The sequence below is a fragment of the Pseudopodoces humilis genome, chromosome 2 (assembly GCF_049639895.1).
Source record: "Pseudopodoces humilis isolate 2021_Gansu_Grassland_sample_001 chromosome 2, ASM4963989v1, whole genome shotgun sequence".
NCBI classification, from domain to species: domain Eukaryota; kingdom Metazoa; phylum Chordata; class Aves; order Passeriformes; family Paridae; genus Pseudopodoces; species Pseudopodoces humilis.
Window position 1 is genome coordinate 6,824,930 of NC_142201.1, and position 24,838 is coordinate 6,849,767.

Consider the following 24,838-nt stretch of genomic DNA (forward strand, 5'->3'; position numbering starts at 1 on the left):
TGTTTTCACCTTCATGCTTTTGTAAATGTCAAGTATACCTTATCTCAGGTGTCTTCTCTGAAAATTGACAAGTCCCAGCCTTTTGCCCTCCTGGCAAGGCAGCTGGCTCATCCCTGGGTTGTCTTTGTTGCCATTTTCTCTCTGCTCTTTTGCAAACTCCTTTGCCATCCTCCTGGAGATGGGAATGCCTCAAACATCCCAGCCCTCCAGTTGTAGGTGCACCAGAGTTTTATGTGGAGGCAAAATGACACCTTCTGCCTTGTTTTCATGCCTCTCCTGACACACTCAATACTGCCCTGGCTTTTTTCCTTTACTGTCTCTGTACCCTACAGCAGTGCTTTCAGTTTTGCCTGGCTGAGTCTGAGGGATCTTTCCAGAGCTGCAACCACCAGTTCCAAGTTCAGCATTCAGCATGGATAGTGTAGATGAGGATTTCCTCTCAATGAAGTTTTCCCTGCCATTTATCTACACCAAAGCTCCTCTGGGCATTTGCGCTGCTTTGTGGGGCCCTTCTAGAGTTTCTATTAGGGTGGCACCTGTCTAGTCAAAAGAGCTTAATAATCTTGTACAAAAGACAGGAGAGTGAGAAATGCAAGAAGGAAAGAAAGACATGAAAGGAAAATAAAAAGGTCATTACTTTCCATATGTTTGTGCTAGTACTTAGCATTTTAATATTGTCTTTATAATGTGTTTTTTAATTATTTTTTCTCTATACAGGTGCATGACTGTAGCATATGGTTGGTTGCAAATGATGAAAAGATAACTGGAATTTTCAGTTGGTTTTATTACCTGGTTTTAACCTCTCTTTTTAATTGTAAAAAGTTTCAATAAAAACATCCTGGAGAGATTTCCTCTACAGTTCTTATAATTTAATCCGATCAATGAGGAAAAGCTGCAGCTGGAGAGAAAAGAAATAAACACCTCCAGTAATGCAATCAAGACACAGATACATGGTACACAAGGAAGGGGAAAATCAGCAGAATGGCAAGGAATAGCTAAAGAAACTATTAAATAAGGGTTTGTGTAATTTTAAAATATTCCTCTCTCTTTTGATGTTTTCAAACTTACCTGGGACTGCTTCCCCTTTGGAAGTTGATTTTGAAAGGTAACTTGTGATAATTCTGACAGTATCAGATTGGGTCAGCTTTGGTTTAGTTTAATGCCCATCTTCAGTAGTGTTACCATAATTTCTGTTTAATTATGAATACAGTCTAATTACAGATGAGGAAAGTGACTCTTTCCCTCGACCAAGACCTGTCTGGTTACTGGTCAGTGTGAGCTAAGTGTCAGAGGAAAGGGATGTGATCACCATGTCTCAAAAGGGCAGTGAAAGCAAATTCCTCATTCCAAAGAGGCACCTCTCAGCCTGATGCTCAAGGAAAAGAGGTTTTTCCGTGTTCATACTACATGTAACTCTCCCAGGAACTTTTGAACCTGGCAGTCAACTCCAATAGAATTAGTGAGGGGCAAGGTACAGATCCCTGAGATAAGTTCCAACTGCTTTTTGAAGAGAAGTGGCTTCATTGAAGAAAGGTGGCAGTGAGAGTCCCCATCTAATTGAGCAATGGAGAATTGACACTGTGAAGGAACTTAAAAACAATTCCACTGGGGAAAAAAAATGCAGTGGGAGATCTATCTTCCCAGACAAACATCAGGCACCTGTTAAGATAAGCATTCGTGGGAAACCTGGCCTCCCTAATTACAGTGTGGCACAACTTGTGTGCTACACCTGAGCTCTGCAGCTGCAGCCTACCCTGCAACATGGTAGATTCCAAGCTGATTTAATGACAGACTTTTGCAAGAAGTCATCCAGACCTATTCCAGGTCAGCTAATGGCTTTTTAGGGTTCTTTTCACTGCCAGTTTTTAGAAGGAGTGAAAATGTCTGTGCCTGTTGTGATCAAAACACGTTCTCTTTTCATTTCAACCAAAACAAATTTCTACTGCCCGAAGTATGAACTATTTTCAGCTCATAAACAATATGGCAGTTTATCAGAAACCTGGTAGGCCTGCAATATTCTCCCTTACAGAATACTAACAGCTCATACTCACCTTCAAGTGTCATTCTCAAACTTTGTAAGAGGGAGGGAATTATTGCTGGGGTTACAGATCAAAGCACCGAGGGTCCTGTAAAACTGAAATCAGAGGAACAGGATTTGGTGCTTCCTACATCTGTGGGATAACAGAACACTGTCAAACCACTGAAATTTCCTGTTCTTCATCATCGTGTACCTTTTACATCAAACTTTTAAATGAACACAACATAAAGACTCTTTGGATAACTGATAACTACTGTTCCAAAACCAACTTTTGAACAACTTACCTGCCCTGTGGTTCATGCTGTGCAGACTGTATGAGTAAACCCTGAGAAGATCCCAGGCAAATAAAACTTGAAAATTCCACAAAATTTTAAGAAATAAGTTTTCTAGTGCTCAAGCTCACACTCAGCTACTCCTCAGCATTTTTTTAATGCAATAGTGGATAATCTAAACATACACAACCTTAACCAGCCTGTCCAAAATGTGGAAGACAGGCAGGTCAAACACATGCAGTGCTTTGTGGAAGGCTACCGGGGGCTGTAGGGCATTTCCTCATGTGAACACTCAGTGTACTTCTCTTGCTCTTTCTTGATCAAAAAGTCCCTCTCCCAGGTCTGAAATGACTGATGCCCTGATCTGTTTTCAGGCCATTACCTTGCCAGGAAATCATTTCAGGTCTCAAGTGCAAAGTTTCTTCTCCTCGTATGTCAAACATCATGGTTACACATGTTTTGATAAGATGTTACATGTATGTATTTCAGAATTATTAATTTAATCCCATAATCTATAAGGATCCATACTGGATACATGGGTGAAAATCAAGAATGCTTGCTTATGAAAGGGAAGGATTACTTTTGAACTCGTGGCTGGAATTTCTGATCACAAACATACCTGTAAATGCTCTGCTTGGATTATCATGCTACTGGGTCCTGGCTGCTGGCAGACTAATGCTCATATTTTCCTGAGCCCATTCAATCTGAAACAGAGTTACAGCACAGTTCTCAATTGTTCCAGTAACTGCTGATGCAGTGATGTCCTTGCTCACTATGCAACTTTGTTTGATCCAGATCTACACACAAATCCTGTTTCAGACAGATTCTTCTCATGCAATTCAAACGGGAGGCAGCACCCGTGCCCACTCTGCCCCTGTGCTGAGTGTGGACAACTGACAGGTTTGATACATCCACCTTGCTTCTTGTGATCCTAGTTAATGTTATGGCTGCTCTTAACAAGTGCATTATTTTCTCAAGGATAGGAAAAAAAACCCAAACCAAACCCAAAAGAACAAAAAAAAAAAAAAGGAAAAGAAAAAAGTTCAGCCTATAAAAAAGCAGCCACTACCCTTCCTCCTGCCTGGAAGGTAAGCAGGACCCTTCAAGTAGGCCAGATGCCTACTGGCATTTCCTGGATGCCAGGGAATGGACCACCTTTCTTCAGCAAAAGCCCATTTCTGTTTGGTGTCTTCCAAGAAACTTCCTTATCAGGACCACAACTAACCCCCAACCTGTGCCCCAGGATCTTGTCCTTTAGCAGAAAGCCATGCTCACATGCTGCCTAGCCCCAAAACCAACCCAAGTATCCTCTCAAGTTCTTAAAGGGTTTGCTCTATTACAATATTTTGGCACAAAGGCCACCATATTTTATGCCTGGTAAACTTTTATTCAGTTTAAGCTGTCACACCTGGGCAATGTGGCCTTGTGTGACACCGAGCACTTGGCATCCAAAGGCAACACCACCATCAGGTGATGCTGCTGGAGTAGCCAAAGCATTTGCCCCAGCTCAGGAAGAGATCCATCACCAGCAATTTTCTTCCTTGTGCACTTTTTAATTGCTTTTATGTTAACTTCTCACAATTGTTTTTTAGACTATTTCAGCTCAAAGCTAAGTGAACACTCACCCATATACTAAAAATTCTTACTGAGTGACCTGTGTGGGACTCAGCCTCGCGGGCCCGCAAAAGGAAAAGATGGGTGCCCACGTTTAGCTGTGTGAAATTTAGAGAACAGTTTAAATTTATCAGCTTTTTGTTTGCAGTCCAAAGAGCACATGGTGGTTTAAATATTTTTTAAAGGTTGGTATGAGATGGAGCACAGACCCACAGGAATGTTTCTCACCCTGTAAGACAGCACTGTGCAGTGATGTAATTATTAGGCATAATTAATTAGATGCAATTATTCTCACTGTTTTTCTTGATTTTTTTCCTTTTAAATTTGTCTGGAGACAGGAACAAGGTAAAGTGTTGTCAGCTTTCATGTTTTAAAGCCAACCCTTAAACCATTTCATCAGATAATTCTGCTCTGACAGTTTTTTTCTCTGTCTGGGGAACAATTCCATAACTTACCTCTGTCAATGAGTTTTAAGAAGCTGAATGTGTGCTAAAGTAGCTTGACAGACTACAAGAAAAAAAAAAAACCTGCCAGAGTTCCTGCCTAATTCCTTCAGGAGAGCTATGCTTTCTTCCACAAAACAGCCAAGTTTCCATAAACCTGGAAAAGCACACACGTGCAACGCGTTAAAAACCACGGAACAATGAATCAGGTAAGCATTCAGGCGTTTCAGAATTCACCCGGTGTCTCGCACATGGTTTTTAGGCGCTGCAGCGAGAAACGGCAGCGCCTGGAAGAGCGTCTGAAGGCGCGCTCCCAAAACGCGAATTCACTACTTTTAGGGACAAAAAAACCGGTTTTCCCAATAACAAAGGCGGTTCAGATCGTGCCGCAGAAAATACTTACATCCTGTTGGAATATACAGAATGAAAAATAAAGCACTGGACAAAGCTGTGCGTGCCCGGTTCCCGCAGAGGTTCTTTATTGCCACAGCCCGGTTCGTGCAAACGCGGGTCCCACCTGTGCGGCGGGCCCCCCCCCGTCCCTGCCGCGGGTGCTGCAGCCGCGGGGGCGATGGGGCCCATGGGGCTGTCAGGGGCCATGAGGGCCGTAAGAGCGAGCGGCACCCGCGCCCCGGCCCCCCCCCCCCGCCCTGGCCTCACCCACCCTCCCCGCGCCGTGACGTCATCGCGCCCCGCGCCTGCGCGGGCCCCCACCCCCCTCCTCCCCCCGCGCCTCCCCGGACCCCCCGAGCGGGCGGGTTTGGGGGCGGGGGTCCCCCGGGGCGTGGGCCCCCCCCCGCGCTGGCGCGCGCGCCCCCGGCGGCGCCCGCCCCCGTGACGGGTTTGCGTGACGGCGGCGGCGGCGGCGGGAGCGCGCGCGCGCCCGCCCGCCCGCCTTTCGATACCGCGAGCGCCTATCGCGACCGCCTGTCGCGACCGCCGCCTCTCCGCCGCCGCCTCCTCCTCGCGCCCGGGAGCGGGATCAGCGCCCCCCCCTAGACTTCCCCCCCCCCCCCCGCCCTTCCCCCTCCCACTATTATCCTCCCTCCCGGCGCTCCCGCCCGCCCGGGCACGCGCTCCCCGCTCCCGCCCGGCGAGGGAGCGACCCGGCGCTGCCGCCCGCCCCGATCCCCTCCATGGCTCCCGCGCCGCCCCGCTGAGCCGGAGCCGCCCGCCGGGAGCCGCGGCTGAGCGCGGGAGGGAGGGGGCGGGGGCGCGGGGGGTGCGACACGCGCGGGGAGCGGCGGCGGCCGCGGCAGGAGGCGGAGGAGGAGCGGCAGGAGCGGGGAGCCCCGGCGCGGCCGCGGGAGCCCCGGGCGGGCGGGCGGCGCTGGGAGCGGCCGGGATTTACCGTGGTGGCGGTGGGCGCGGAGCGGCGGGGGAGCCGGGCGCCCCCGGGGCCGCCGCCTCTCGGGCTGAGCCCCCCCGCCCGGACCATGGCCGACGACGACGTGCTGTTCGAGGACGTGTACGAGCTCTGCGAGGTGATCGGCAAGTGAGTGCGGCGGGGAGCGGGCTGGGCTGGGCTGGGCTGGGCTGGGCTGGGCGGGGGGAGCGCTGCCCGGCGCCCCCCGCCCGCACCGGGCACGGTGATGCTCCGCCCGGGACCCACCTGAGTCGCCGCCGCCGGCGGGTCCGTGCGGGGTCCGGGTCCCCCCCGTGGCCGGTGCCCACCGTCCTCATCACACGGGAGGCGGAAGGGGGAGAAGTGACCCCATGTTTCCTCAGCCACCATGATTAACCACTTCGCCATCGCTCAGCCTGGCTGCAGCAAGCGACAACCACTTCCCACCCCTTTTCTTCTCCTCCCCCCGATATCCCATTCCTGGCACACCCATCAAGGATTGCCTATTGGGGATGGGAAAGGGAAGACAGCTCTCCGTAGATCCACCTATTCACTGGGTGTCCGCATATTTGTGCGCCAGGTGTTGGGTTTTCCTCTGTGCTGCATGATAACCAGCTTGGTAGTGGCGCTCGGGTAGTGCTCGGTTCTCGTCCAGATCCATCACTCTCGTTCGTGTGGAAATGGAGATGTACAAGGCAGGAGGAGTGCTTGGCCTTTTGAGTCTTATTATGCAACTGCTGTTAAACCGATGCTCGAGGCTTGTGTGAAACCTGGGAGTTGAGGCAGTGGCTGGCGTTCCCCAGCTGCTGTTTCGGGTTACCGCTGTTGGATGAAAATGACAATTCGAGTCACCAAGAAAATGCAGACTCCCCCAAATCAGATGGTGATAAAGAATTAAACCTGAACTCCATTCTCCCCTGCCCCCGTATTTCTGTGACTACTCAGTTTTGAAGTCCTTTCTTTATTTCTTCATCCTCTTTCATGTATTTTCTGTAGTTTTGTCTGTGTTACAAAAAGGACACGAAAGATAACAGTGATACTGAGACTGCCTAATCTTCTGTGTGTCTGATTCTAAAGCTGAGATTGTTCTGCAAGCCTTAGTAGTATCACTGTTCAGTGTGCTTGGAGTTTTTCTTCGTGACAATGGATTTTATGAGAATAATTGACCGTGTTTTGATTTTAAACAGTGTTTCCTGCATGTATTCTCTTGTCCACTCTCTACCCCGATGCTTTTCAGTGTATATGGAGTGCTGTCTGCTTCTAAAGCCAGGGCTAAAAATATTCTAGAATTAATCTTTTCTCGGGATTATACTGAAATGCTGGTCTTGGACATAGCAGGTGGCTTTGTTGTTAGCAGAAGTTTCAGCACTCATTTCTGTCGTTTCACAAAGACACTACCACCTTGCTCCTAACACAACTTTTAAAATTATTAAGCTCCAAGGGCCTTGTTTGCCGTCATAAATGGTATATGATTGCTTTAACTTGATGCTGGTGAGTAGCTTCTGTAGGAGCAAAACTCTTGCTAGTAAAGGTATTTTGAAGACAATTTTTGGCACACTCCTTTCACAAGTGGTTTTATGCTAACCACTGCAGTTCACGCTCGGTTTTGTTCCTGCCGATTGCCATTAGAAGGAAGGTGCAGTGCTTATGCATGACCGCACACCCTTTCAGAGGACGGATGATTCACAGGGGGCCAGATGTTTGCACATCTTCACTGACTTTGTTCTGTGCCTGGAGAATTTCGAAGGGAGAGCTCAAAACCGGTGGGTTAGGTGTTAGCCGCAGAAGTTCCACACGAGATTTAGGTAGTATAGAGAGTGTTGTGATGTAACTAGATCCAACAGATAAATATTGAATCACAGTAGCATGATGATGCCAAGAGCACTGTAGCGAAAACAGGGTGTATCACTGAAAATAGCAGTGCTGGTGTGAAGGGCTGATAGCTGGTTGTGATTACTCAGGCTTTTCCACACAGATGTCAAGTCAGTCCTCTAAAAAAACCCAAACATTTAAAATAAATACACAACTTTCATGTACGATTTATGAGTGGTATTCTTGTTTCTTTGCAATGCTACACAGGTAAATTCCAAGGGGCCAGAGATGCAGCATCTTTATTTAGCTTACAGATTCTGGGTACCAGCTTTTCTGTCCATAAGAAACTTGAGGAAAGCTGCTGTATATCTGCTTTAAATTGCTAAGTATGCAACTGACCAAATATCTTTCAGTGAAACACACACGAAATGTCTGCGTGTTCCTGGGATTTGTTATTGATTGTTACAGTGATTTAGTTCTTGGAAATAGCACATCTGGCTCTGATTTGCATTTAGGACACATGAAATACTAAAATGTGTAATTTATCTTTCCTAAATAGGTAGTTACCACTGTCACTTAGGGTAGTAAAACATATTTTCATAAAGGGTGTGGGAAAGAGGTCTTTGCCTGTAAAATATCTGAGTGTTTAGTCAAAGTTCCCATATAGTTTAGTAGAGAAACCAGGAGATACTTTCTTGGCTGACAGTAGACAGTCCAATTTGTTGAGGCATATTCTGATCTTTAGGATAAGCTTTAAACACTTCTAAATACAATAAACTGATAAGACCGACTTTGAGTAAATGCAGCAATAATAGCTTTTGGTGAGGAACAATTACAGGGCACTAGTATATGAATGAATTGATGGGAATGACAATGATAAACTGTTTATTATGTGACATTTAGTGTGTTTAAGTTCTGCAAGTATGCATTTTTCATTTTTAAGGAGTGTGGGTGGAAAGAAAGGCTAGGAGGGATAGAGAGAAATTTTAGTTCATGTTTTCATAAGAAAAAAATGTTAGGGAAAATCTTACTTTGCATATATTTTCAGTATACCTTTCATTGCTGAAAGCTGTATGAAAATACAAATTGAAATAACAATCCAAATTTCTCATTGAACTTTTTAAAATGGCATTTATGACAGTAACATTAGTCATATATTTTTACTTAACCAGACATGTTATGTTTGAGGTTATTGTCTTTTCAACTTGGCTGGCACAAACATTTTTCAGCAAGAAATAAATTGAGGATTTCTTTATTAGTCTTCAAAAATGTGTGAACATATTTCAGGATAAGGGATAGTGACGAGAAATATGGGTGTGCCATTTTTTTTGTTTTAAAACTTGCTTCCAGGTGGCTTTGAAGAGATTCTCCCTGTGCATTGGTTGAGAATTACACAGTCTAAAATCTTTAAGGCTGTTACTATGTGGATCAGACCATGTGTTTGATTGACAGCTCACAGATAGTAGTGCTAAGTGTACTTGTTTATTTTTTATTAGATTTTTCATTCAAAATGCTTTGAGTAGTTTATAAAACGTAGTAGGTGTAAAATTGAAACATCTTGGCTACTCACCCGAGGTGCAGACTGTTCTGGGTTTATCATAGGAGCTCCACATAGACATAGCAGGAGTTTTCTTTATGCCAAGGAGAGAATGCCTGTCTTTAGTAGGTGTTGAAACTAGAAGAGTGAGGCAAGGTTTTTATGATAGAGCCTTTTCATGCAAGGACTTTATTTTATATTATCTGGTTTTACATTTCTGTGCCTCTTAAGATCCATATCAGTTTATGTTAGCATTAGAGGAGAACCATAAAGATTGTCCGACCTTTCTAACAATAGGGCTGGAGGTTGCTTAAAATTTCTCCAAATGTTTAAGTTGTAAATACAATGAGATAAAGATGATAGACATTTATTTGTGTTTAAAAGGGCTTTGGTCACAATTGAAGTAATTAATCCTGGGGTGTATTAGGAAGAGCACTGCCATCAGGTTGTGGGATGTGATCCTGCCCCTCTGCTGAGCCCTGTGAGGTTCTCCTGGAGTGCTGTGTCCAGCTCTGGGCTCCTCAGGACAGGAGAGACACGGAGCTCCTGGAGCAGATCCAGCAGAGGGTGACAGAAGATGGAGGGACTGGAGCATCTCAGTGAGGAAAGGCTGAGGGAGCTGGGCCTGTTCAGCCTCGAGAAGAGAGGGCTGAGAGGGGCCCTCATGCCTGTGTGTCAGTGTCTGCAGGGAGGGGACAGGGGATGGAGCAGGCTCTGCTCTGTGGGGCCGTGGGACAAGAGGAATGGGCAGATGGATGTACAGAGGATCCACCTGAACATGAGGAAGAATTTCTTTCCTGTGCAGAGACCGAGCACTGGAACTGATTGTCCAGAGAAGCTGTGGAGTCTCCCTCACTTGAGATACTCCAGAACCTGCTTGAGCAGGGAGGTGAGACCAGATGACCCATTGATGTTCTTTCCAGCCTTGTCCATTCTGTGATACTAAGGGTCACTTAAACTGTACATTTCTGTAATTTTTTTCTTCAATTTGTGGGCCACATGTGCCGTCATTGTGTGCGTAGTAGTGCAGTCATTGGCATTTCCAGTACCAAAGCCTAACATGATGTTTGGTGCTAATGCTGTCAGAGCTTTCAGGATGTTCTCTGCAAACTTGGTTAAGGCTAATCCTCTTCTGTACTGCACACATGAGGATTTTACTTTGTTTTCATCCCTCTTTCCACTGCGATGGGATGAATCTCTCTGCCTGGGCCCTTCTATCTAGTAAAGAGTAAGTAAAGGGTAAGAGCCAGCAGGCATTGTTCGCTTCTCCCTTCTTCCAGACAGCCAGCACTGCTGGAACACCACAGATGTGAGCTGAGGATGCAAAGTCATGGGACAGGGTTTGTTTTGGTTTTTTTTTTTCATTAAAATTTGAAGGCTTCTAGCCCACTGAAGTTAGGGGTGGTGGTTGAAATTTCATCCTAAGCTGTTACATAGAGTTGGAGGTGCTTTAAATTTATGCCTCATTCTAGGAGTGTTCAGGAAAAGGACAACAGAGCTCATGGATTCAGTGTCTAAGAAATACTTAAAACTTTTAATAATTGTAATTACTGTGGTAAAAAAAACTACGTAGAGGTATTTTGATGCTTTCAGTGGTATTGTTTTTCATTATTGCTTCCATTTTCACTCACAGGAATTAGAATGCTGTTGACTCTCAGACATACTTTTACTTTAGTACACTGTTGAGATTTTGCATTTCCTGTAAAACCAATGCAAATAACTGATGGGTGTAATTAATGACAAATCAAATGAAAATATGAAACAACTGTAGTATGTACTCAGTGTTTGAAAAGGGAAGAGTGGGAAGGGAACTTTTTTGGGATATGGCAACTGATTTGTCTAGTTTAACGTTTGAGTTTTTTAGTGCTGTTTGAAACTCTCTGCTAATAAAACATTCTTGGCTGTTGTCTCTGTTACAGTATGTAAGACAAACAGATTATAATAAATTTTTGATTTAAGCATGAGGTTATAATGTGCATTGCTTCAGGAAAATAGTGGTTGATTATTTGTAGCGTATAATTGCTAGAGTATATCCCTAGCTAAGTTATTCTGCTATTGATTTTAGCTGTGGTAGTGATCTGTTCCTACTTAAGAGGCTCTGCCTATTTAGGAGAAGCAGCTGAACACAGAATAGAATGAATAAACCTGGTTGCAGAATACAACATTTCAATCACTACTCTCTATTTGCACATCTTTTTCTAATATTGTCTTGATAACCAGCAGCATTCTGTGTACATCCTTCTTGAGGAAGAATTCCTTCACAGAAAGGGTTGCTAAGCATTGGAATGAACTGCCCAGCGGGGTGCAGGAGTCACCATCCCTGGAGCTGTTCATGAGATGACTGGATGTGGCACTCAGTGCCATCCATGGTTGAGTTGACAGTTGATCAGTCAGAGGTTAGAGTTGATGATCTTGGGGTTTTTTTCCAATATAAATGATTTTGTGATTCTTACAACGTGAACAAGACAGCTGTAGTGATTGGGAAGTTGAGACTTACTTGAGAGGGGAGTTTGGAGGAACTTGATCTGGGAAAATACAAGCTGAGAAAGATTGTGCAAAGGCTTTGCAAATATGTTTATATGTTTAAACACCCAAGAGAAGGAAGCCCTGAAAATGAGCAAATCTGAGCAGACTAGTCCTGTGTAATTTCAGCCTGAAAGTTTGAAGATTTTAGACCTATTCACTACTGAGATTCTGGATCAGATGTCTGTGAGAAGTTGTGGGATGATAAAAGTGACCTTGACTTGAAGATTTGCTAAGTTAGGAGTTTGATCTTTTTATTAAAATAGTGTGAAGCTTTGTTGCCTTCAGAAAAATGGGGGCCAGGCTTCAGGACCCAAGTGATTCCTGATTCAATCTTTTGCATTTCAGTTCAAACATAATACTTAAGATAAAATGCTTTAGGATAAAGAAATGTTAGGGAAAGAAGAGAGACACATTTTATGTCAACAGCCACTCACCTACTTAGCCCTCTGTCTGATACAGTGCACTTTTTTATAATCTTTTATACAGATGTCACTACTGAGAAAGGTAATCAAGCATTATTAACCTCAATATGATGTTTCCAAAGATCACTTCTCAGAAACTTGTAGTCATATTAAATGTGTCATCTAAAGAATGATGACTCCAGAAATGAGTGGTTGTTATAAGTAGGTATTTCGTGCCGAATTGTGGAGTTGATAAAAATAACTCTGATGAATGGAGTACTTTTATTTTAATATGCTGCATGACTATCAGCATAGCCAGAACTATCATCCCTACCTGTTAAAATAATTAGAGTTACCTCTTAAGATAGTGTAGTAAGCAGCTATTCTCACCTAAAGAACCCCAAGAAACTTTTCTTTTTCTTTGCCTACATCAGATAAGTGTGTAAGAGGATACCTTGGTTAGGCATCTAAAGCATGGTATGAGAGTTCAGCATAGCTGTAAACCGAACTGTGTTTTGTGTGCCAATACCTTCTCTTCACAAACTTGTGCTGCATTCAGAATGGGTTACAGTGTTCCTTGGGAGGCATCTGTTGGTGCAAGGAATGCTGCCCTTGTTGGACAGTGCACAGCAGAACTGTGGCATTGCAGTTACCTTTGTGTTAATGGGTATTTAAAAATGTTAAAAAGCTCCCTTTTACCAGTATCATTTCTGGAGGTGAAAACAGTGAAATAAGGTTCAAATAATTTTTGGAGCTTGACCATAAAAGACCTTTACATTGTAATAAGGGTTTATTTTTCACTTCAGTTTGTATGAGAAGCAAAGTCTTTCCAGAACTATTACTAAAACACTTTCACAGGATACATTTGAGAATAAAAGGACTGAGGACTACTGCCTAATGTATTCTCACAGGACAGAATTGAATGTCCCTTGGTTAACAAGTGCCTTGCTTTTTTACTTTCATCCCTTTTTTTCTAGAATAGGATAAGAAGGGGTAGCCAGAAAGTTAGTCCATACTTTCTGTCTTTTGTTGTAGTGTTCAAGGTGCAGTGGGGCTGTGCTTTCATTCCAGGCTTAGGATTTGTCAGAATTCTCATGTTGTCAATATTTTGCCAATTTCTGTATTGACTTAACGTTTTCAGAAGTCTGTAGTTAGAACATGTCTTCAGCACCTGAAAACATTTATAGTTGATGCATAGTTCTTACAAACTCATAAAGTTCATTGTTTAAGAAATTCACAACATTTGCCTTCCACCTGGGATTCTAAGTAGCGTTTGGTTGAATAGATTTTACTTGGCTCCTTCACCTGTTTCTTTGGCTACCCAGTGGCAGGTCACTGTTTGCAGAAACTCTGCTTTAATTTTTAACTAATGTCTCCATTTTCTTTTCTGTATTATTTAGACATAAACAGTCATTCCTAGCATTTAATATTGAGTAAAGTTCCTGGCATATATGAACTAATAAAGCTGTACAAAACTTTCCTCTGAACAAATTTTTGAGAAGTAAGAGCTGGGGTGTAGGTCCTGTACAGGTTTTTACAGTGGTTCAAAATGTGTTCTGTTCAGTTGTTTGGAAGCACTTTAAGGTAAGTTACAAAACTAGTTTTATCTTATCAAAGTGTCAGTTCTGCTGCAGCTGAGATTAAGAAACCCTTAGAATTTCAAAGTGTGCCTTTCTAGGGAACACATTATTCTTGGGTAACTTGTGACTTCATATAAATTCAGTTATCAGAGTTTGGAAGGTCATTGACTCTTGGAAATTTTTGATCCAAAGATCACTAGGAGTAAGGAAGGAAGTCTTAAATGTAGAGAGGTTGAGGCTTCTCAGGTACAGTGGTCTTAAAGATATTCAGAACTTCATGAAATCTTTTTCTAGGTGTCTTGTTATGTGGGTGAAGTAGACATAGCCACCAAAACACAACGACTGAAGAACTCCTAAAAGGAAGTTCAGCTTGTGCTGACCATCTCAGAACTTAGGCATGTTCCTCTATCTTCTTTTTTCTCACATTTCAATTTAGGAAGAGGGTCTATGAGTGAAACTTTTGGCTGTGTCCTTGATGTTCCAGTTTAGAGAAGCCAGCCAAAGGAATGTGTTAACTGCTTTACTTCCACACTGCTCCAGGGAAATCCTGATAATCCAAATGGAGTTGTCAGCTGCACACTTTCTCCTTTTTTTTGGCTCCAGATGTTGTTCCTGATACTGAACAGAGGGGATCAGTTCTGAACCGTGGGAAAGCACTCATTTACACTCAATTAGAGGGATCAATACACCTGTAAATGGAAGGGATAGTGAAGAGGCAAGTGAAGTAATCTTATCTCCCTTCTTCAAACCACTCCTCCACCCTCCTACTTCTGGTTAGGAGAAGATGATAGAGGAGGTGGGGGTTAGGGTAGCCTGTGAAGATGACAAACAATTTAGGGTATTATATATAAAGTGGTAGGATCTTTCCTACATCAGTAGTTATCAGAACTGGTAATTTTTCCTAGAAAAGAGCTTTTCGAGCTCTTTTTTTTCCCAGGTTTGAGCTTAAATGCAGCAGCAGCAGCAGATAGGTTGAGTTTGGATGGGTTTAGAGAAGAGACCTGTCTGCTCAGCACTGGTCTGGGTGCATGCAGAGCAGGAACCAGGGAGAGAATTGAGGTGAAATCCTTCGCCTTCGTGATCCTGCAGCCTAAGTATATCATGATTGGTGAAGGAGAGCTGTGACAAGTTCTAGCTGTGCTGTGGTTGTGTAAATGTGACAGCAGTAGCCTTCATCCTCCTTGTGCCCTGTGTGAGGAGTGTGTGAGGGCATCTTGTCTACAGGAGCTGAATCAAGTTTGCTGCTGCTGGAAGAAGGAGGTGTTGCTCTCAGAGATTCTGCTCTCTTTGTGTGTTTCCATGCCCTGAGTGATCCACTCTTCCCCTGTGCCAGCTGCTGTATCCATCAGATCTGTATGAGCCAGGTGCTCTACAGAAATCCTTGTTGGATGGTTATTCTGCTCTTTGCACAGGCTGGACCAGACCTACAGTGCAGTCAGGGCTTGCTCAAGGTAGGGGACTCGGGGATGGAGAGAGATAGTGTGCAGGCACCTCTCCCCTCTTCTCACCTTTGATAACTGTGAGTTGCTAAAACCGTATCATAAAATGCTTTGTTAGGGTTTTTTTTTATGGTTTTTTGTTTGGCTTTTTTTGTGTAATCAGGAAGTTAGCTTCCAAACCCCTTTCTGCAGTAATCCAGACAATGGTAAGGAAAGGGCAAGAAAAAAGGGAAACAGTTTACTTTTTTTTGAGGAGAAAGGAAATGTTCCAAATTAGCATGCAATAATTAACACATGCACGCAAAAAAAAAAAAATCAGTTGTTTTTATGGTCTTAATTTGTTTTTTCTTTCTTCTTATACACATAGACATTCCCTGTAATTAAAACCAAGCACTAACTTTACATCAGGATCTCACTTCATTCAGGATTTTAACTGGCAACACAGCCAATTAAAATTAGGAAGGCAACTTAGTCTGGAATTTTTATTTGTTGACTATTTGAATTAATTTTTTGAAGCATATTGACTTCTGACATGGTTAGATGTTCTTTGAATGTGCATGTGCCTTGCTGGGTCTTTCAAATGTTCACAGTTGAGTGTACTCTGAACAGCAAGAGTGCTTGGTGTTTGTGAGTAATTCTGATCTTTATAGAAATCAAATCTGTTACTTCTGGTTCTGGTGTGATTGTGTGCAAAAGCTCTGATAGCATGTTTAGGAATGTTCAAGAAATACAAAACCATAGTTTTCCCGAGCCACCTATTTTCAGATTTCGTTTTGCTCTAAACTTAAATGTAAATGTATTGTATTGATCAAGAATTTGTTTCAGTTAAAATATTTGCCTTTCTGTCTATTTTTTTTTGTTGGGGTTTTTTGGTTTTTTTAGGAAGAGTTCTGTATTAGTGCATCTAGATCAAGTTTAGATTGAAAAGTACCAACTTCCATTTACAGAAAACACTGTTTTCTTTTCTACAGCCCCAAACTAGAAGTAACCTCTTTCTTAGTGTGTTTCTGCAAGTATCTTAATTTCAGACCTTCAGCACATGAAAGGAACAAAAGGGGCTTTCAGAACTGAAGGTCAGACAGAACTGTTTTGCTCAGTTAGAACTATTAGATTAAGATTATTTTTCTTACTTTTTCCTTTCTGGAAAAAGTGGTTATCTGTTGGCCAGGTTTCTCGGATGTTCAGCCCTTAAGATTCAATTATCTTTAAAAACATAAAGTAAACAAGGTGCTTAAAATATCAGAAGTTCTTTCCCTAATCTTAGATCTCAAGTGTGTCAATTTTTTTTATCAGCTGCAGGCACTTGTAATTGTAAAGTATTCAAAACTTCATAGCTGCCATTGAGATACACTCTGAGGATACATTCTCATCTCTTGCAGATGAGTCTTACTTGGATTCTTAGTTTGAAGTTTTCAAAAGTTCAAGTTGTCTGTTTGCTGTGTTGATAAGGGATGTTTTCAAATAGATTGCTGACTGTAGAGTTGTTTTGTGTTGTATGTTTGAAATACTTAAAATTTGCTCAGAATAGTGACTGGGAATCAGATTTTTTTTTTTTTTTTTTTTCCTTTGGGAAGATGGTCATCATGGATGCTTAATTACCCTTCTTAGTGGATCTGGTGGCTTTCAAATGATTCCATAAAACATCAGCTGGGAGTGCTAAGAATACCTTTGTTTCCCATGTCTTCCAGCCTGGTGAGTGCTCTCGCAGGCACTGTGTGTTAGGGAGGGATTTTAATATGAGTGTGCTGACTTTGGGAGGATTGCTCCAAGCACTGATGGGTAGCAGCTGTCACTGCACTGGCACGGACTGACAAGTTCTGAGAACATGTCCCAGGTAGTAGCTAGCCAAAATCCACAGCAAAACTGTTGGTTTGGGTATTCTCCATGCTGGTGAGTTACAATGTCTCTTGAAATGATGATTTTCAATATCCAGTATCCCTTCGGTGTTGTCTTAAACAGCAAACTCAGAGGCATTATCTGAAATTATTCTTAGGGATGCAGTTAAGCAGAAGGGTGAGGTCACTCTGTGAAACTTTTGTGATTCTTTCCCTGAATGTTTGTCGTATTTCAGAATGGGACTTAGTTTCTCATATTGTTATTGTATTTTTTTTAAACTTAAAGTATTCCATAGAACTAATGTGAGAAATTCTCTTCTCCAAACCCAGGCTATATCCAGCTTCTCAGTATTTGTTACAGTTGCAAAGACAAGGACATGTGTAAGAATAATACCTTCCTGAAGTGTGGTTTCAGATATATGGCTGGCACATTCAGAAATCCGCGGTGACTTGTGAGAATATTGATGCATGTTAGAATTTCAACTTGTGTTTTGCTGAAAGCTGCTTAAAAATTCTTTTTCTCATATGTGCTAAAAAATGATCTGTGAAGTTTTTGCATTTAAAAATGGAAACTCACAGTGGTTTGTAGCTGTCCTTACTGATAGGTTTCCTTTTTTCTGTCAGTGTTTGAAAAAGGGAAAAAAATGAAAAACCAACTTGAAATGTTTACCGTTTGGACAAGGCTGTAAGAGTTACTCAGAACTTTCCTTTTTATTTAACTTTTCCCCTTACACTCAGATGCTAGCTTGAGACTTTGCTGCCATCTCTAGTTTCTTGATGAAATTTATCTTGAGCTGCTATTTGGTCCTGCGTTTTCATCTGTATTCTTAAAAAGACACATTTTTGTTGGATTTCATGACTGCTGTTAGAAGAATTTGTTTTGTAAAGCTTGTATCAGTGAAGAAAATAGCTGTCTCCTGTTTTTTTTTCCTCTGAGAATGCATTAGGGAGTTTTGCTGAGGAGAAATATCTTGTATTCTTTGTTTCATCTTCAGATACATATGAAGTTAATAGGCAAACTTCTGCATTTTTTGCTCTCATTTTGGCTGTTAAAATTTGTTATTCATGCTCCTGTTACTGTGTTTACTCTGATAAGGATGGTATATTCTGTTGGTTAGTAATTGAATATAAAACAGTTTTGGGTTTTGCTGGGCTCTTCAGTAGCAGCATTTCACTTCCAGTTTGCATGTCAATACACCTGAATGGTTTTTAAATGTTTCTTTGCCAGTTTTCATTCTTTTAGCATTTCTTTTGTAATGTGACGCTCCTCAGTAGCTCTGCCAAGGCTTCATTCTGGATTTTTTTTTTCCCTGCTTTGGATCACATTTCTTTTCCTGTCAACTAACAACTTTTCCTAACAACTTGTATATGTTGTTTCATATGGTGTATTCTGGCTTAGACTGAGATCTCCTTTAGTTCTCTTCAGACTCACTGGGCTCCCAGCAGACTGTAGGATGGCTGTCAGTCAGAATTTTGTGCTTCCATGGAAACTGGCTTGCTGCAATTTCAGTTTCTGAAACCTGAGCTAACAAAAGGTTTCTCCTCAGAGTTACGAGAAAAAGTGTCATCATTATAGTTTTATCTTTGAATCTGCAGCCAACTGAGACTGTAGTGTTGAGACCTGTGTTTGTTTTCTGGAGAGGGAGTGGTACAGGGTAACCTGTTCTGTTGCTGTCTCCTCAAAGTCCTGATGACAGTTCAGGTACTCAATGTGCCTTTTTTTTTTTTCTTATTTTTTCTTTTTTTTTCTTTTTTTTTCTTTTTTTTTTTTTTTTTCTTTTTTTGTTGATTCGTAGGGTTGGGTTATTTTTTTCCCCATAGTAGCTGTAAAAGCTGTAGGGGAAAGTGACTTTCTTTTCACAGGTTAACTTTTCCTCTGCAGCATGGAAAAAGTAAAGTTGTGTGCCTTCAGTGCTTCTGCCTGGAATTTAAGGAAGAGAGGTGGTTCTCTGCAGTTGAATTGTGTTCCTGTGAGCATGTGTGGAAGAAGGAAGTTCATCTGATCTCTTCTCACCAGGGGGAAATAAGATCTTGGCCTACTTGTCTTAGCAGCCATGCTTCCCTACCCAATCAGTTTCTGGGAAGAAATAAGGGTTTTTCAGTAGCAACACTTAAAAAACAAGTGTTTTATACCTAATAAGTAGAAACCTGCTCCACTCTTTCCTTTATGCTCTAACTAGAAAAAATGCTTTTTGTATTTTTCACATTTTTTACTTTATCTAATCTCTGTGATTTTTGCAGGGAATGGGGAGTGGTCCTCAAAAAATGATTAAAAAAAATTTGTTTTGTTTTGGTTTTTTGTTTTGTTTTGTTTTGTTTTTTTCTTGCTACTTACTTTAGGCTGATGTTGTTTTACAGGATAATTCCTGAAGTCCCAGGAAAACTTTCATACCTACTTACATACCTGCTCAAGTTAAAGACTTCCAGAAATACAAATCTCCAAGAGAAAGTAGAAAGTTGTATCTCCAAAGTCTGAAGCATGTCTTGTGCAGGAGTTCATGTTTTGTGGAAAATGTTGCACCAGTAAACTAATTTTAAGGGGTGTGTGATCCTACCCTGTTAGTATGTCAGAGATGATATCAACCCTGTATGTTGGGTTGGGTTTTTTTGAAAACATTTTTAAACTTAGCCACATGTAAATGGGCTGGTAAAATGCTTCAATTTTTTTGCCCATTCTCCTTCACTTCTAGCAAACATAAATATCTTCTATCAGCTTAAATGCTCTTTGGAAATGTGTTGTTTATAAAGCTTCAGAAAATATGCTGTTCTTTAATGATGTGCAAAATCTTTTAATCAGCGTTCCTTCGGAGGGCTCAAATGCACAGAGGTGTTCTAAGTCCAAAATCACATTTGACTAAATTCTAGTTAAGTATTTAATTTGTTTAGAGTTAAGACCATGCAAAACACCTATATTTTTGTCTGCTTTAATGGATGGGAGCTGAGTTGTTGTAGCCAGAATCAGGAGCAAATTGTTGATCCTGGCATACTTACTGCATGCAGTAGGAGTGAGAAAGTGGACTGTGTGGATCTGATGTGAAAGGATTATCTGTTTTTGTGGTTGTTGTTTTGTACCTCAAGTAGTTTCAGATGTTTTCACAGTCCTCCCTAGTCCTGTTTCTCAGTAGAGCACGTTCTATGTTACTCCTCTTTTTCACAGGTAGCTTGGGAAGGGCTATTATTCAGTATTAATGAGCTAGTAATCAACAAGGTAAATATGATGGTCTGGTTTGGAATGATCCAGTGTCCAAAATTCTCAGTGTATTTATATATGTTTGGTGCTATTCAGAGTGGACTGAAAAAGGGTTATGTTCAGTTTCTTAGTATTACATTGAATGTGAGTTGCTAATTAAAATTGATTAGCATATGCTCTTTTACTGGTTAAAATGGTTTCTTGATTTAAGTTCTTGAGAAAATGTGTCTTGTAGTAGAGATTCTAACTATAACTAAAATAATCCAAATAAAACTTATCAAGCTGTGTCCCTTGAGATGTGCTCCCCCACTATTTGTCATTTTTGTCCATGTTCTTGCTCTTTTGTGGGGGCTAAACTAGACTGACAAAAAAAAACCCCAGAATTAAAAAGTGTCTTTCTCCCCTCACCCCTTTCATAAGTTTCTCACTCAGTCATTCTCTTCAGGGATTTTGGCCAGTTTTCCAACTACAGTGCAATTACTCTTAAAACTTGAATCTTCGCCTGGATGGGAATTGAGGAGGAATGGAAGCCATGAAAACAGCTAAACCAGGAAACCAGTTTATCAAAAAAAATCTTTGGAAGGAAGGCACAGATTATACAGATTATAGTTTGGGTTTTTTTTATCTCCCAGACAAATATTTTCAGCTTCTCAGTGGATTGATTACATGTGGTTGTTGTGTGCTGGAAAACATTAATGGGAGAAGAGGCCTTTCAGTGATGCTGCCTTAGTAGTACTTGGAATCTAGTTTGTCACAGAGTATCACATAGTTAACACAATTATCTATTCCTTGAGTGTCACATGTAGCAATTCATTTGTTGAGAACCAGATCAGCACCTTTCTTGAATGATCAAAAAAATAAAATAAAACATGTAGAGGAGGATCAGGAGCTCATTAGTAGTTTTGAATACTCTTGATTTTTTTTTTAAAGTGCTTTTAGTTTGGCGTAGTATTCCTCCACCTTGAAGTCACATTTGGACTAAACCCTTGACAATAAAGCAATTGTTTTAAAGCTTGTTTGGGTAGGACAAGACTGTAAAAATGGAATATCCTAGCCATATGAAGGGAGTCCTTTCTCCTTAAGAGATGAAATGAGCAAACAGTTGGAAATAATCCATCTTGTAAGTGTGGCTCAACCCAAGTGCTGCTATTCTGGATATATAACTGAACTGTGACATTTGTGAACTATCTAAAATGATTCCTAGATACCTTATAGCACTCTTTTCATGGATTGTTTTCATTCTAGTTTTGGCCATATGATCTGGTTTTGGCTATAGCAGTTGGTATTGAGTAAGATTCCCATAATAAATTGGGGTTGGGAATCACCCTCTTGGAATTTGGAGAGAACAGATCAAGGCTATACAGGAGATTGTATTTATTTTGCATTCCAAATCTGCACCCAGAGGGAAGAAGCAAGATCTGAATCAAGAGGTGTCCAGTATTACTTTAGTCTTTTCAAATGAACTTCAACCTAAAAATGGGGAAGGGGGCTTTGATTATTCAGTCTGTAGTGTGTGTCTGCATTGAGAATCAGGAATGGGATCTCCATTAGTAGAGGTAGTTAAGGTGGCAGCTCTTGACCTCTTCAGCTGCTTCTCACTTGAATGTGGAGAGAAAAAGCAGATAATTGTAACCACCATTCTTCCTGGTTCCTTCTCAGATGTCACTGGGTCTTCAGGTAGGAGTGAATCAGACTTGTTTTTTTGCAAGGTAGGATAGAATTGAAATGAATGCTTTAACAAACTGATTAAAGAAAACCTTGCTTAGCTGCTGCAAGTCCTTATTTTAATTAGTGCATTAAATTCTGAAATATGGCCTAAGCTTACCCAAGAGAGTTTTATAATAAGCTGATAACTGTCTGTGGCGGCAAAACTGGGTTTGTTCATTTGCTTATTTTTAAGGCATGTGCATGGCATAAATTTCAGTATGTTGAGGAAAAGAAACCTGAGTCTTATACAAACTGCTTGGCCATAAATCCTTCTTTTCAGCATTCAACCTTGCTCCAGCTGAGAAGGTTCATCTGGTACAGCCTTGAAACCTTTTTCTACTTGTTGTAGTGGTACTGAAGCTGCATCTCTGCTGAAGGCTGTGTCAGATTTATCATCTCCTGCCATGTCTATGGAAGTCTTTCACCACCAGTCACAGTGCATATTTCAGTTGTCTTTTGCCAGTTTTTCATTGCCAAGACTGAGCCTTGTCTGCACCCAAATTTGAGGCAGTTTGATGCATTTACTGTAGCATCTGAAAGCCTCTTTATTTTTTGTCTATTATTATTATTATTATTGTTGTTGTTGTTGTTGTAGCTGGCTATTACATTTTGTGAGAATTTAATTCCATTTCTGGGACTTCCCCCCCTTGACTTGTCTTCAGGTCTCAACAGTGACTGAACACTGTCAGATACCTTACATCAGAAAAACTAATCTATATTCAGAGAAAACCACCTGCTGAAATACTTTCATGCTGCTCTGTCCAGGCTAAAGATGTCATTTTTGCTTTTTTTGGACCAATCACTCATACTGAGCTGCCAAGTTTTATCTTAATTAGTATTTTGCCATTGCTGCTTTAAGATGAATAAAGCGATTATGTTTTTCCAAATATCCCCAGTGCACATGTTTTTGGAAGATATTCACATCTCTTATGGGTTATTACACATAAAAGCAAATTAAAAGTTTGAGCTTTTATACTGTGACAAGCCAAAGGGATCCTTATCTGTGGTTTAATGGCATTGAGTTAGTCATTGGGCTTTTTGTCCTGATAGGAATGAATAGACAGTTTCTAGGGATGAAGTTCTACATTAAAAAAAAAACCCAAACTTTATATTTCTAAAATATCATTTCATTCTTTTCCCCCCTCAGAAGTAGCTTTAGTCATATAATGTGTCTGCTGAAGTCATTGGTGAGTTCCAGCCACTGCTTTTGTCAAAGAAGAATCTACATCTGTGTATTAAATGAAATTGATTAAGGGTTATGTTTTGACCAAATGTTTTGCCCAAATTCTACTTCAAGAAGCCTGGTGGAGCCTTGGCTGTAGGCTGTGGTTCACTTTGTGTGTTTTGATGTCATTATGTGCTGATTTAAAGCTTCCTGTGTACCTTAATTTTAATTGTGTTTGACTGTTTTGAAAAGAGTTACTAGTTACAGTCTGGAGCAGTAAGTCAGATGTGGAGCTCTGCAATCTCAGTGTTCTAGCTGGGTGATTCTGTACTCAAAAATACAAAATTCTACAGGTAGTGGGGGATTTAGGTTGTGTTCTTGCCTGTGAAGGAAACTGCAGTGCACAGGTTGGAGCTTCTTATGCTGTTTAATTCATCTTGTTCCATGCTGTAAGGGAGAGCACTTCAGTCTGTTAAAGTATGATGTGCTCCTTCTGGCTGTTTGTGTACAGTTCATCCCATGAATGCTGGTTTTTGCTTTGGTGCTCTGTGGTTTGGGTTTTGTTGGTTTTTTTTGGTTTTTTTTTTGCTTTTAAGAGTCAGTTTAGTTTATTTATTTTTCCAGGTGAACTGTCTTTTGTGCAATAATAGAAAACACTGTTTTAGCTTGTCTAAAATGACATAAGGTATATCATAAGTAGTAGAGGTAAAAAATGAAGAATGTCATTGAAGGTCATAAAGAGAGCTTTAACAAATCAAAAGAAATTGTAGGAAAAGGAAGAAGGAGAATAGGAGAATAGATGCCAATATTTAAAGAAAACTGACCTAGAATTCTGTGAAATTGATTATAGTTGCATAATAGATCCAACATACAAAACTTCTCTAAGGAGGATAAATACAAAGAAATTATGACTGTGGAAAAGTAGAAGAAAAAAGGTTCTAGAGCATACTAGCATAAAAACCCCTTTGTTTTCTCACTAAGAATGACTGTATTATGTTTTATGGAAAAGGTATGAAAAAGCAATCATTGGTACAGACAATACATTGGAAATATAATAATTTTAAAAGTTCCTGCAGCTGCTTTTAAATACATGACTGATTCATTGTTTATGTGTGTTTGGTAAGTGAAAGATTTCAAGGTTTAGGGCTTTTGTAGCAATCTCTGAAAAATCTACATATTTAATATAAAAACTAAAGCCTAGTTAAAAAAAAAAAAAAAAGTGTAACTTCTCAATGTTATTATGCCTTTTCTCTTTATTTCTGTTATTCCTGAAGGGGAGGGAGCAGAAATCATTGAAATCCTGGCCAAGTGGATTTTTGGAAGCTTTTTTTTTAATTGGAGCTTGGTCCAGCCTGCTTCTGCTGATGCTGCAGGATGAGAAAGGAGAGCAGAAGTTGGAATAGGAAGCTGCTGAGAGGAAGATTCCTACTCAGGGTGAATGTGGGAGGAAGAGAGAGGAAAGAAGATGAGTAAAGTAGGTTCACAGGAAGGAATAAGGAACAGAGTTTGAAAAGTGAAATTGTACAAACAAACAGATGATACCTTGTGATTTCCAGCTTGCAAGGATAGACAAGGTGGGTTGAGGGAGGGAAAAGCAGCAGCAAGTAGAAATTTATTTACTGGTTAATAACAGGATATTTGTAAATGTAAGAGGGAAAACATCCCAGATGAGCTAAAGGTTGTGGAGAAGACATTGCCGGTGCTGGATAAGAGGAATGGAAGGCAGATGAGAATCATGAAAGGCAGGATTAGGATTAGTGAGGTGATAATCTAGACACGAGAGAGACCATTTTAGCAAAGCAGAGTATGCAGAAGGATGCAAAGACTGATTCATGAGTAGGGGTGGAATGTTTGACAGGGTTATTGCCATCAAGTCTTCAGTATTCAGTGGCTTTTAAGTTGAATATTTTTTAATTGCAGTGATTTATTTCTTT

General features: G+C 41.1%; 1 protein-coding gene and 1 long non-coding RNA gene across 12 annotated transcripts in view; one reads left to right on the top strand and one right to left on the bottom strand.

Annotated features, from left to right (window-relative positions):
• Positions 1-2,048: 2,048 nt before the first annotated feature.
• Positions 2,049-4,995, bottom strand: LOC148184776 (uncharacterized). 2 transcript variants are annotated; one of them, XR_015772061.1, is made up of 3 exons: positions 4,771-4,995; positions 2,930-3,014; positions 2,049-2,134 (listed from the first exon to the last, which is right to left on the bottom strand). It is a non-coding gene; the product is annotated as an uncharacterized LOC148184776 (long non-coding RNA). The 2 variants fall into 2 exon arrangements; XR_015772060.1 differs by lacking the exon at positions 4,771-4,995 and adding an exon at positions 3,936-3,990.
• Positions 4,996-5,712: 717 nt separating this feature from the next.
• The window catches only part of CASK (calcium/calmodulin dependent serine protein kinase), a 190,436-nt gene continuing 171,310 nt past the window's right edge, over positions 5,713-24,838 (top strand). For 9 of the 10 annotated variants that reach the window (XM_088068968.1, XM_088068969.1, XM_088068970.1 and 6 more), the window contains exon 1: positions 5,713-5,862. In XM_088068968.1, the coding sequence (XP_087925094.1) occupies positions 5,804-5,862 (59 nt within the window). In that variant the 5' untranslated portion in view covers positions 5,713-5,803. The remainder of the gene's footprint in view (positions 5,863-24,838) is intronic. The other variant, XM_005526502.3, reaches the window with a different exon arrangement.